The following is a 14452-nucleotide window of genomic DNA, read 5'->3' on the forward strand; positions in this document are numbered from 1 at the left end:
TAGAGAAATATGTAATTTAATAAGAAATATTATCTATAGAACAATGAGAAGGGAATCTATATTTACATAGAACATATTTTTGATTCATATATTGGCAGTGATCATTAATGAGTGTACTAAAGACAGGCTAAAAAGTGGAGTAGATACAAACAAAATTTTGAAATACATGAAAAATCCATACTATGACATAGATATCCAAGAAATAAATATGAAGGCCTTGAGTAATATGTTGATGATTGTGAAGACCTTAGCCTTAGATTGAAATTCACTACTCTTCGCATAAAAACTAAAGTAAAAAATATGTACAGAAGAGAACTGATATTAAAAAGTTTAAAACACACTCAAACTACATGTATGTGATTAAACAAACAACAGAATAAAATGCAACCCCCCCCCCAAAAAAAAAAAAAAAAAAAAAAAAAAAAAAAAAAAAATAGAAAAGAATAACAAAGTTGGACATTTTCCACTTTTTACCATTGAATAACCTTTTTTATGTTTCAATATTAAAAAAAAACCAAACTGATATTATTTTGCATTGCGTGTATTGCTTACGATTTTTTTACGGTGTTGTAGATCTTCCATTCAATATTTTTTTGATAGCTTAACAAAATTAAACAGCAAATATTGTAAATCAAAATATTGTTCATTAACATTAATATGCATTACAATAATTGCCAGAGAATTGTTTTTGTTTGCAATTGATCTTTCGTGTAAATTATGTGAAGACCGAAGACTGTCCATAACATTAATAATTATAGAAATAGTTTCACCATTTATTTACAAGGATTATTAAATCAAAATACAGACATATATGACGAGTACAGAATATTCAACTAATATTACAAACGTCGATACAAATATGAAAAGCAATGGAAAATTTATTATACTGATTAAATGTCACTTCAACTGGTAAGGTTATATTTAATGAATAATAATATATGATACTAGTAAATGTAATTAATAATACAGATCAAAGGTTTAAACATACAGGACAGAGAACTAATTCAAAAGAAAAGAGATAATGAAAGTTGCTATTAAAACTTTAAAACTTGTTTCATGTCTAAAACTACCCGAAATACACTGTTTTTGTGTTTCTGCAGGTTTATTTTTTGTGTCTGTAATCCATTGATTTACATTTTTTTCCAGAACGTTAAGTGGAAGAGCCCCATCTTTCAAAACAACGTAATGGAAGTCCTTGATATCAAACTTGGAACCTTTGGGAGTAAAAAAAATATCAGATTATATTGACCTTGCTCAAGTTTTATTTTAACTTAATTATTACTTATCCTTTTCCTTGTTGTTGGAAAGCAAAATACCTTTGAAACATTCTGAGTCTGATATAACTTTCTAGCATTTGTGAAACATTAAATCCACAATATTTTGTTTTGTGTAAATGATACTGATTCCTCATAAAATTTGAATTTTTGTACATGAAAAAATATAATGAAATAGAAAAGGAAATCAAATTCCTTTGTTCACACACGTAAGTATTGAATTACCTAGTTCGTTTTCCGATTTTGTGCGCAATTCTCTTATTTTGAGTTCACCTATCTTGTATGCACATGCTTGACCCGGCCAGGTAATGTACCTGTCGATTTCAGTCGTAATAGAACCTTCACTGTAAGCTGTGTAATTCAGCATATATTGTATGGCTTCTTCTCTTGTCCAACTTTAATGTCAAACAGAAAATAATAATAACATGAAACAGGATCTAGTTTTATACATTTCATTAAGCTTCATGTGTTTTGTCCTCTAAAGAACAAAGAAGACAGAAGAATTATTTGTGAAAAAACTAGGACAGAGAAATATAAAAGATTAAGAACACGATCATTTCGTTATTTATGTTTTTCGCTTCAATGTTATCTAAGAAGAAAAAAGCGATTTATCATATTATACAAGTAAAAACTTATTTTTTTTATATAACCCTGATTTGTTGTTTATGCCAGACAAAAGTACAATAATCTTGTCAATTCTGGAAATTTCATCACTAAGAAAAAAATGCTGACTGGTTTTGCTTTGTGCATCAGAACAACTTTAGCATGAAGTACATTTACTTACTTAAAGTAATGTAATCCTGTATCGACAACAAGACGACACGCTCTAAAAATTTCAGATCCGTATCTTCCCATTCTGAAAATAGAAATAAATTAAAGAATATCATAGATAACATAGTTGACTGCTAGAAAAGAATTAAAAATCTATATTATATTATATATTTCAAAATTATGTAGATCTAACATAAAACACCTACAGATCATAATCAGTCTTGTACAACTTCATCTCTTCTCCCAAAGATTCAGCATACAGTGCCCATCCCTGTGTTTCAATGCAAAACAATTAGACTATCATTCAATGAATCCATAATATCAAAACATCAAGTAGATTATAAATATCTACAAGTGGAAGAAATTCATTTTAGTTGAAATCAAAGATACACCCTCTGTCAATACAGGATCGGAAAAAAATGTACACTACTTTCATGTAATATCGTAAAAAATTGTAGAAATTTATGAGCATAGTAAAAGAAATTTATATATATAATTTTTGTGAGTTCATCTTTCATTTTTGGATTTTTCATAATATTTTTAAGACGAACTCCAATTTCGAAGTAATGCAAGAAAAGTCCTAAGAAGAAGAGAAATCTAAAAAAAAAAGCCAAAAATGTTCTGTCAATTTATATGAATCCAAAGAATTATGCTTAAATTTTAGACTGAAGAAAAACGCGTGACAATAGTTTTTAAAACGAGAGCCCGGGGAGCACATCACTCACCTGAACAACTGGCTAGGTAAAGGCAAAACTAAGGTCAGTATTGAAGTTTAAATATAAATATGGATTCAGAGGAGGGGGATTTGAACAAAATTAAATCTATACCTTTTACGGATGCTTTTAAAATAATAGGATACAAAATAGGTTTGATGTTTATAAGATGAAAATTTTTATTGATATAGCCTTTACATTCCCTTGTTTAATTATGATCCACTTTAATGACTCCTCTGTTCTCCTGGCTAGTCATGATTTCAACAAATTTAAATCTACATTACCTTTTTTGGTGCTTTTATATTGATCAATCATGCCTTTGTGGATCTTGCGAAGAATTTGAACGATATATCCTGTGAAGTCCTACGTAAAACCCATAGTTGCCCCACTCTATTTACGGGGGGGGATAAATTATTTGAATAAACTTAAATCTTCACTACCCGAGGATGCTTCCATAAAAAATATGAACAATCACAGCTTTGCAGCTCTCGAGAGGAAGAATTTTAAAGATTTTCTCTATGAAAATCTTTTTAAAACTTTGTTCAACCATTATAGCTCCACTCTTGCCCTAGTAGTCATGATTTAAAGAAACTTGAATATACATTACAAGCAGATGCTTTAATATAACTTTGACCAATCATGGCTTTGCCGTTCTTGAGAAGAAGATTTTAAAAGATTTTTCCTATGTGTTCCTATGTTTCATATGTAATCTTTGACTCTTCCCCCCATTATGGCTCCACCCTATCCCCGGGGGCGATGATTTGAACAAATTTGAATTTCACCTTTAGAGAATACTTTCATATAAATATGAGTTTATGACCAATCATTGCTTTGCTGTTCTTGAGAAGAAAATTTTTAAAGATCTTCCTACATGTATGTATTCTATGTTAAACTTTGAAGCACCACTTTGGCCACAACTTACTCCCGGGGGTTATGATTTGAACAAACTTGAATCTACACAACCAGAGGATGCTTCCACAAGAGTTTGTTTAATCTTTCCTGACCCAGTGGTTGTTGAGAGAAGATTTTAAAAGATTTTCCCTTTTTTATTCCCATTAGGCCCCACCCTAATCTTGGGGGTCATGATTTGAACAAACTTGAATCTACACTACCTGAGAGTACTTACACATGAGTTTCATCTTTCCGGGTCCAGTGGTTTTTGAGAAGAATTTTTAAATGTTGCCATTAATTTTTCACTAATTCATAATTATCTCCCATTATCATTTGATTAAAGTAAATGCCGTTAACCAAGGCAAAAAGTTTAGTTGAAATTGGTCCAGTAGTTCTTAAGAAGAAGACGAAAATGTGAAAAGTTTACGATGAATCAGAAAATTGAACCTTCGGCTCTGGTGAGCTAAAAATCATTTTCTTAAAAGGTTGGTTTACAACCGTTACTGATAAACAATATCACTTGTAAGTACTACTTATTATTCAAACATATTACATATTTTGAATGTATTGAAAATAATAAATGCTTTAGCCTGGCATTAAATAATATTTCTTCAGATGTAAATAATTTAACTCTTGTTAAAAGAAAATATAGCAATTATTGTGACTACTTTATCTATATCCGATGATTTAAAAATATATGCAAAACATATCTTCTAATTATCACTACTAATTTATTCACCTCTAAGTAAGCAGTATAAAAAGGAGGGAGTGCTGGGGGTTGAAAATATTTATCGTCAAGGTTCTGTCTGCGGTATGCTGGACCTGCCTGAGTTGACTGGATACTACCCTAAAAATTAAAACAATAATATCACTCTACCTGCCAGAATTCAATAATGAAACAAGAAAAAGAAGATCACGCTACTTCCCCTAATTCGAAAAAAACAAAACAAACAGATCTGCTGACTGTTGATGTTCAAACCTTATTCAAATAAACCCCCTCCAAAAAATAAAAAAATGAGTGTGAGAAATATGTTTTTGAGATCCTAAGTTTAAATGCAAGACATTTTCTAACCTGCAAATGATGACCTGGTATTGTTTCATGAAGCAAGAGGGCCATGAAATCTATTGTTACTCTACAAGGAAAAGAGAAATTATAACGTAAGAATGTGAATTTAAATATTTCATTTACATTTAATTTTTTGCCATTCTTAGTAATGATAAGCATAATTTGAACTTATTTTTGTCATTCATCTAATTGATATACTGTAAACCAGCTATTATTCGCTTCATCTTTTATTCGCGATTTGTCGGTTTGAAATCGAACCGCGACGAATGTTTTTTCGCGACCAGGAACATTGATCAGTGACAAATACAAAGCAAAATACTAGTGTGTGGCGTAGACCAACGCGAGTTAAAGTTCATCCGCAAAACTTGTGAATTTCACTTCAAGTGCCGAATAAAAGTTGGTTTACAGTATAATGCAATTGAGAGATATTACTAAAATTTTGTTTTTGTTCAAATATAGATAATCTTTATAGTTGAATGCAATGTACATTTGAAAAAAAAAGCAAAAAACAAAAAACAAAAAACGAAAAACAAACAAACAAACAAAACAAACAAACCAAGCACAAAAAAAACATCAGTGATTAGATAAATATAATAAAAAAAGTAGGGTATATGAGGAAACAAATTAGAAAAAAAAAATTGTGAGCTACACATTTATTCACCGTTAAAGGGTTTAAGAATATACATACTAGTTTTAGTAGTTGAGGGCTGCTTTATGGAACATTATACACAATCCGTGTTTTTCGAATGTATATCTTCATACAAGTAAAAATATGTATGTTTTTGAAAGGTTTGAGTGTGTGCTTTATAATATTAACAATCAAATTCAATAAGCGATACTAATGAAATATATGGAGATAACGATATATACGTGATCAAACTACCCTGACAAAAATTTAAAAATAAGATGTGTTTGTGAAACACTGACCTCCAAAACATAGTGAAGATTAAACTTTTCTTAAATGCAAATTGAATATATTAGTACCTATACCGGTCACATCCGCCGTGTGCTCCTTGTCATGATCGGGCAATAACGGAAAGATCCGTCATCAATTCAGTGTATCAAAATGGACTAAGAATTAGTTTGAAAAGCGTCAGTCAGCATTTGACTCAATTATAAATTGTATTTGCTGACAACGTCATTGTATCGACTATAGAACTTGCTAAAAGAATACTTTAAACGAGACTGCTCACATTCTTGCTTCATCAACTTGTGTGTCAACATTTTTTCTCGTTTTAGAAAATTATGGCCAAGGTTAAAAAAAATTAAAATATATAAACTCAAAGAATACACATGATGAAGGTTTATTGCTGCGTAAGTAAGGGAAGTTGTCACAAGAATTAGAAAAGTTAAAGTCATCTAGCCCTTACGGTGTTGAAAAGTTCTTGAAAAGGTTAACGTCTTTTTCAAGTAAAATATTCTAGTATGAAACAGATGTGAAGGTTAATCTGTGATAAATATATTTTATCTCAAGCTCACCAAAATTTATGGCCAAGTTTAAAAATATTATATAATATCAAACATAAGGTCAAGGAAATTTCCATTGTTAATTGACAATACGTCGTCGATATATCTAAATGTCAAGTTGTTTCCTTCTTTTCAAGCATAAAATTTTGTACAAATTCTGCTTCATATGAATACAAAAATAGGTCTGCTCATAAGGGGCTCAATTGGTACCCAAGGGAATTCCAATAGATTGTTGGAAAACCTGGTCTCCAAAATCAGCATAGATATTTTCAATCAGAAACTCAAGCATCTTTTTGATGTTAACTTCAGAGTACTTGTGTGTATAATCAGAATGTTTTTAACAGAATAATTTTGAAAATGACCAATGACAAGGTAAGTAAATTTACGAGTTCCATTTTTATTGAAAAAAAAGCTGTCAATGAAGTAAAAAAAAAACCTGGACTTTAATTTATCGTGGAGAGTGGTTGTGTATATTTAGTTGAAAGTCATGATTTTTAAACTGTTAATTTTTGTAAAATCTTCATATCAAATTGTCCAATCATGTTCATCTTTCTTATGCATTAAAATGGAACAGAGCTTAAAATTAAGTCACACTTAAGAGATAAATGAAAAGCTCTACTCTGACACAAGCATTTAAAAAAAACTTTAAGTCCAGCGACATAAACATACGATTTATTGGGATGGAAAACATTGACTTGGAACACTCCGGGTCGTGAACCGTCGGGGGGTCCTGCTAAATACTGACCTCCAATTCCATCTATTGGGTTAGGCTGTACACTAAAACAACAGGCAGAAGGAAAATGTTTTTTACTGTTATATGCATAATATAGAAATCGTTGTCAATGTGACTCAAAATCGTGCTTGATTATAAATAATAAAAAGCATCTGAACACCTTTTTCTTAAGTAAAATCATAATTGTCATTTTGTTTTATCAGTTTTACCTTCAAATCTTGAAAAATTGACTCTTCGGCAATTTGACGCTTTACATAATCTCATAATCTTGTTTTTAAAATAATGATGTGTCACTTTTTGAACAGAAAAATAGAAATTTGGCCTCGTAATTTGTCAGTACAATTCTTGTTATGACTGATGGAAAAGTAAATAATTTGACATGTTTATTGACAAATTTGTGAAGTGTAAAATAATGAAAATATTCTTAAACGCTAGATATCTTCAAACTTACTCTACAGGCAAATCTGGATTGTTTTTAAACAGAGATGGTAATTTGGGTTTAATATCCTTTTCAATCGCATTTTTATACCATTGAATAATCTCATCCTGAAAAAAAACCCCATCAACTCATAAAAGAGAAAACGCACATAACATAACATGGAATTTTAAAAAATGACTTCAAACTTTATCAAAAAAAGTTTTTGATTCATTAGAAATTTGTATTTAATTAAAATATAGTTCTTACGCCAGACTTTAAAAAGAACGATGAATTCCTCTTGATGTCATCAAAAAACTGCTTTACAGAGCCGCGGTGATTCAATTTAAGCATGACCTAAAACAAAACCATAATGTTCTACATGTTACATATAATGAACTAAGTTTAAAAAAATATTCCAAAAAATCGATCCAACCTTCTTCATTTCTGACGAAATTCTCTCAACTTCGTGTAGTCCTTTATTGTGTACTTCTTCTGGAGACAAATCCAAAGAGAGGTGCCATCGTAGACATTCCTTGTAGAATTCCACTCCTTTACCCCAAGTACTTACTCCAAATCCCGGTCTTAGATGACTAAAGTACACCTAAAGAGAAAATAACATGTATGTACATTGCAGCATAAATTGAATAAAAGTTCCTAGTTTTAAAATAACGGTAGATATAATAACAAAGACAGCTTTTGACAAATAAGACAACAGTTTTATTTAACAGCATTTCGCAGGACTCTGGTCAACACAATGTTGTAAGGTGGTTAAAGATTTTTAACCCTTATTTTCATATTGAATTATCTTCGGATTGCTCAGATTTCAGATCATGACGATAAGCTATAAGCACGAAGCGGTAGTGACCAGTCTGCAGGGAATGCTTACTCTTCTCTGCCACCTTATCCCACCTCTGGTGGTTTTAGAGGTCTGTGTTTGCTTTGCTCCCAATTTTTATTGTTCCAGTGGGTTTCTGAACTTGGTAACTGCTCGTTGTCTTCAAAGTTATGAAGTCTCTATTAGAAGTAATGCACTGTAACTTACATTCTCTAGATAAGATTTAAGGTCACTGTACTTCTGAAGAATGTTATTAACGGCTGATTTGGCCCTTGATCTGATATCTGTTCTGAAAACAAGATAACAAATAATGAATGAATGCAATCTTCTAATATACCTATTCAAAAGAAATTTTGATAGAGAAACATATTTGGAAATTTTCAGCAACATTATATTTGTAACTTAATATAGGATATGAAAACATTTATTATAACTGGCTGTTGAACATTGCAATATTTGATTGTATGTTTTTTTACACCCCATCCGAGAATTCTCACTCATGTAGAGACATCACCAAATACAGGTGAAGGACTTAAAATTTTGATCTTTACTCGCGATCGGCACTAGTACTCGGTGCCATTGAGCAGTGAAGGATCTTTATTGTTCTAACGCCAGCCGTGACAAGGGACATAGGTTTTTGAGGTCACCTCCGAAGGACCTGCATCTTTCACTTAAAGTGCCGAGCGCATGGCGAAGGAACAGTTGCTACTTATTTTTTCGACTAAAGTTTTGATCTACTTAAAAAAAAAACCTTTAACTTTTGCCATAACTTTTGAAAGGTAAGGCTAGGGCTTTTATACTTCACATATGTACTCCTTGTGAGAAGATATTTCTTTAAGGAACCAACAACTTTTATCCTTTACCCTGACTTTGAAGTTTGACCCACTTTTTAAAAACTTTAAACCTTGGCCATAACTTTTTGAACGGTAAAGACTAGGGCTTTCATACTTAACATATGTAATTCTTATGAGGAGACATTTCTTTTAAAACCAATAACTTTGACTTTGGAGTTTGACCTCCCTGAAAAAACTTAAATCTTGGTCTTAAATTTTGAAAAGGTGGTGCTAGAGCTTTTATTTTTCAAAATTGTATCTCTTGAGAGAAGGCCTTTCTGAAATTGCGTTCGAAACATCGTCGGAAACCCACGGCTTATTACGCTTCGATCGTTCCTCTCTCCATCTCCCGGGTGATGGAGAGAGGAACAAAGCGAAATCAGCCTTGGTTTCCAACGGGGGTGCTAACATATTCGATTTGCATTTGAGAAAATTAACTTTGTTGCTATAACAGGGCATCAGTTTTTCACAAACACATCTTGTTTTTATTTCATGATTCAGATCTCAATTAATGGACGCAGGATATAATTCTCTCTACATAATTATACGTTTATCTGATTATCGAAACTGGTGTTATATTTAGCAATATTTTACGATAAATCTACTACGCAATACATACTTGTACATGTAAATATGCAGGCATATATGCAAGTGTTCTGAATTTTTATCGAGTGACATAGGTAACATGAAAATTGCAACGATTACAAATCTCACCACACAACCCAAAAGAATTTCTTTGATCATCTGTTGGCTTGAGTACACTGTAAATCAAGTCCTGTTTATCTTCAACGGCATAAACGGGCTTCTGCATACTCATAAAAAACCAAAACTCTCTTTTAAAAGTTTTATTGTAAATTCTTACTTTCTCGTATCAGGAATGGTTTTCTTGTCCGTCAGTTTCTTGCGAAATGGTTCGTACATTGAAAAGTTTGTATCATTGGCATCTTTAAGGATGTCATCTATCTGTTCTGGAACCCTGTTCTGTGATGAAATAAAAGAAATCTGATTTAATTTGCTGATAGCTGTTACTAGTCTTCAATATAATTATGCTGAAAAAATACGGTAAGCATGCGCAGATACAATGTAAAATCAACATGAGCCTTATACACAGAAATTCAATTCTTTAAGAACTTTGAATATAAGCAAGATGTACAAACCTAAGGATACAGTAGGAAAACAAATTATTTTTTAAAGTTTTTATGCAGAAATACAACCTTATAAATTTGTTCAAAAATTAGACTGCAATATAGTATTGTGCTTTTACATACCACCGATACGTTATGATATGTGTGTCCTTTTTCTATGGACTTATTGAATCTTTCTATCATTTCGTCTATCTGGAAAAAAGTCAGAAGAAGAAATGTAAGTAAAAATAAATAAAAATAATCAATTCTTGTATGTTTTTTTATGTTTTAATCCAGTTTAAGTTCAGCTGCCTCTGCAATTTATTTTTAACAAAAACAAAAATAATTTGTAGAACATCTCATTCCTTAACATTTCTGTGTGCTGCCACGAACTCAACTCACAGTTATTGTACTATCGTAGAACTTCAAGAAACAACCTTCACTCTCCATTTTTATAAACAACAAAACACTTAGGTATGTTGCACTTTGCCACTTTATGTATTTCGTTTAAAAATTAAAATTACAATACGTGGAGATGCTTGGTATCTTGTTTTGTATCTTTGTTTTGAATTTAGAAAAGAAAGAATTTCTATATAATATATGTATTTCTACGTACAAAGGTGTCATGGAATCATCCTATCACAAATACTGTAAAATCTAAAACTAAACTGTGCACTACATGGTGACCCTCCTGTTATTTTTGCTTTAAATACAGCCTCGTTGCTTTGAATTGTTTATCATTATAATGGATTTTAGACACACCAAACTTGAGTCGGTCTTCATTCCATTATCTTATTGCTCAGACATTTCATGGTTTTAAACCTTTTTGAGTGAAACGACTTTTAATACAATAATTAGGTAAACCTTATGCAAGTATTAAAAATAAAGCAAACATATAAAACAATTCTGCATCGATCAAATTAAATATGAATGGAAATCTTAATTAAAAAAGGATGAATATCTGACAAATTTTTCATGAAAATAAAACTTTTTTTTTTGTTTATGTTCAAATGAATTTATGTGGTAAGGAAATATAAACTAGAGGTACTGTGAGCAGCGAGCTCACTAAATGATACCCCCGTCTCCCATATGAATATAAAGACAGTGTCCATGTTTTGCTGTGACAAACCCAAAATATGTGTCGGATCAAAATGTAAAATAGTAGCTCACAGGGTTTATTTTGTGACGATCACAATGGCAATTTTTTGAAAGTTTCATCAAATTTCATTCAGTGATATGAGAGGAGATTTTTATTTGATAAAGAGTATATATATAGCGGGAGGTATAATAAGAGGAATATTACGTTTGCCCTTGTAAAAACATCCTTATTTATAAATACAAAACACAGTAGAATTCATAAGGGGCCTTTTGTCCTCCTTCCGCTGCATTTCCTATGACTTAGTTCAATAGGAAGTTTTGAGACCAGTTTTTATTTTTAAGTAATAAATATACGTTTTTTATTTATTATGGTGACATGCAAAACGACAGGATAATTGTATTAACAAATATCAGTACTTTAAAAGATTTTCATGAAATTGAAAGAAAATTAAACACATTGCTTGCGGTATAAATGATATAAATCGACAATTGCCTTTTTTCTTTTCTCTTTTCCTATTTTTATGTTCATGTCCGAAGCAGAGTTCAGGATTTATTTTGTGACGAATTTGTGTTCGTGTATTATTATTGTGCATGTTTCTTATGCTTTGATGTACAGCTACAACAAAATGCAATCAATAAATCATTTTTATGGAAACTGAACACTTTCTGCTGATCCATGATGAGAAAGAAAACTGAGGACCCTTTTTTTGCTTTTATCAGTTCAAAACAAATACTATTAAATGCATTATGTTTTACCCCTATACCTGCTTTGGAAATAATTCCAGTCGTCTTAAGTAGTTTTCAAAATCACCAATGGTGTCAAATGGTGTTGTTTTATGAAGTTCTGATGGGTCAATTTGTGGTCCCTCCAAAAAATTGATTGGGTTCAAGGCATTGTAGCTAAGAAATTAAAGAATATATTTAAAAAATAATTTTATACTCAAATACATCAGTGAATTTTGTAACTTTTTATAGAGCCATGGAAGATATAAAGATTATCGTGATTATTGAATTCTTATGAGTTCCATATATAAACAAATTAAATGAAGTATTCGATATTTTTGATTGTTAGTCTATTTTAAGCGATCTGAATGTTAATATTCTCTTCATAAAACATGAAAAATTCATTTCGACATTTGAAATAAAATCATTAATTTCCTTGTGAAAAGAATTGTTTTAATTTCATGCCTTTTTTTCTAATGAAAATATGATTTCCATTTGAATCAGAAAAAATGTCCTGGTGCCCTCCTGTGTTAAACATTACCGTATATACTCGCGTATAAGTCGGTCCTTCTATAAATCGGTTGTGTTTTTTGTAGTTATTTTGAAGGTATTTGATATTGACCCGCTTACAAGTCGGTACGACTTTTTGGCAGATTTTGTTAACAATTTCAAATCAATGATGTTATGTTTTAACCTGGTTTCAGTCAATATTTGTTTTAAAATGACCTTGATATCTAATTATGAATCATTAAAAGATAAGTAATGCACACAGAAGATTGAAATTAACTCTCAAATTTTATAAACATTTGTACTTTATGCATGATATATGAAGACTGTGTTTTAGCATTAAACTGCGGGATTATTTATGAAATACTTCTTTTGGTCGTCACGGAAAAAAATACCAATCTTTCACTGACTGGCCTATCAATCGGACCAAAATTTCACTCCCCAAAACCGACTTTTAGGTTGACTTTTAGAGATAAGGTTGACTATCGATTGCTTTTTCCCGAACAACGAAATTATTTGCCTCTATCGTAATCCTATTTAACAGAGTGAACTTACTCTCGCCAATCATGTCCGCGAACGATAGTCGTCAATGTATCGTTAAAAATGTCATAATCAGTCTTCTCTTTCGATGTAAGTTGGTTGTAGTCAATATTTTTCAAATCCTTTAGTAGATTTAGGCATTTGGTCTACAATTTAAATATATAGTAAATGTATGTATAATTCTTTCAATAAAATATATGGAGATAACGAACAGTATTCAAGATCAAAAGTCCACAAAACAATACAAAACAGGAGCTCAAATAATTTTACATAATTGAAAGAAGAATAATTATCCCAAAGAATATGAAAAGAAAAGAAACTGGATTATTGAGCAATTTTATATATTTAATTTGAATATATATTTCTTTCAATTAATTAATTGTAGAACTACATTTATATATTACTATAATCTATCGTACATATTCTTCATCAAATCCTGAGTATGCAAACTTTTCCACTTTGTCATTATACTTGTATATGCCCAGAGAAGTTGAATATTCCGGAGAACGCTGAAGTCTCCACTCTCCATACTGTTTTTGTAGGGCGTCAAGTTTTGATGACAAACACGCACCTGTGGAAAAATAATGCAATACACGATGTATTTTTATTACATTGACATTTGCACTTTATTTACGCGGCAAAAATTTAATTTTAAAATTCTGAATATCTAATATAAACAACATTCTATGCAGGTCAACAATTGCAGTGCATAAATCAACGTGAAAAATGAAAAAAAAACAACCTCAGTGATTCAGTCCCATGTTTACCTTTTAATAATTGTACATACACATTTCAATCTCGATTATCTACTAAACATCTAAACAATAAACAGAAAAAAAATTACTAATAGTTTCAAAAGTGTGCACTTTTCAATTCATTTAGAACATTATGAAAAATTACCTTCTCCTATTAATAATAATACGAACATCAATGTCTGTTTCCATATTTCCTCCATCTTAAATGTAACGAACGTTGTTAGAGCACGTAAAAAGAGTTCCTTAAACAATTTTAAATGTCAACCATCACGGATATACATAAAGAGGTTTGTCACAAAGGTAGTTGTTCATGATAAGCACTTTATATGATAAGCATTACATCCGTCTATGTGCAATGGCTGGAAGGTGAAAAGTAAACACAGCCAAGAACGATAATAGAAGTCGACAATCATTTATATGCAGGATGCAATTCCCGCTTAAGTGTCACTTTAGCATAAAATTGTAATATTTATACAGTTATGATGCCCTGCATTCATGCACTTACATACCAAGAGAAAACATGAATAGAAAAAAAATGACTTTTTACTCAAAAGTAAGAAACTTTTATACTGTCAAAATATTGAAACTTTAAATTGAATCATACTTTTTATAACAAAATATAATAAGAATAACACATATATATGACTGGCACATATATTGTCATCTGAAATGATTTTTAATTTTGAAAATTTGCATATTTTTTG

General features: G+C 30.8%; 1 protein-coding gene across 1 annotated transcript; it reads right to left on the reverse strand.

Annotated features, from left to right (window-relative positions):
- Nucleotides 1-891: 891 nt before the first annotated feature.
- On the reverse strand, nt 892-14143 carry LOC134281979 (uncharacterized). Its single transcript, XM_062764421.1, has 17 exons — nt 13894-14143; nt 13413-13564; nt 13009-13139; nt 11988-12123; nt 10270-10338; nt 9864-9982; nt 8376-8457; nt 7767-7934; nt 7601-7687; nt 7367-7461; nt 6852-6959; nt 4722-4782; nt 4389-4496; nt 2252-2316; nt 2059-2130; nt 1500-1669; nt 892-1214 (listed from the first exon to the last, which is right to left on the reverse strand). The coding sequence occupies exons 1-17, from the start codon at nt 13946-13948 to the stop codon at nt 1000-1002; spliced, it is 1893 nt and encodes a 630-aa protein (XP_062620405.1). The 5' UTR covers nt 13949-14143; the 3' UTR covers nt 892-999.
- Nucleotides 14144-14452: the final 309 nt, after the last annotated feature.

Source organism: Saccostrea cucullata, unplaced genomic scaffold (assembly GCF_032062105.1).
Source record: "Saccostrea cucullata isolate Sc308-1 unplaced genomic scaffold, CSIRO_AGI_Scuc_v1 ctg85, whole genome shotgun sequence".
NCBI lineage: Eukaryota > Metazoa > Mollusca > Bivalvia > Ostreida > Ostreidae > Saccostrea > Saccostrea cuccullata.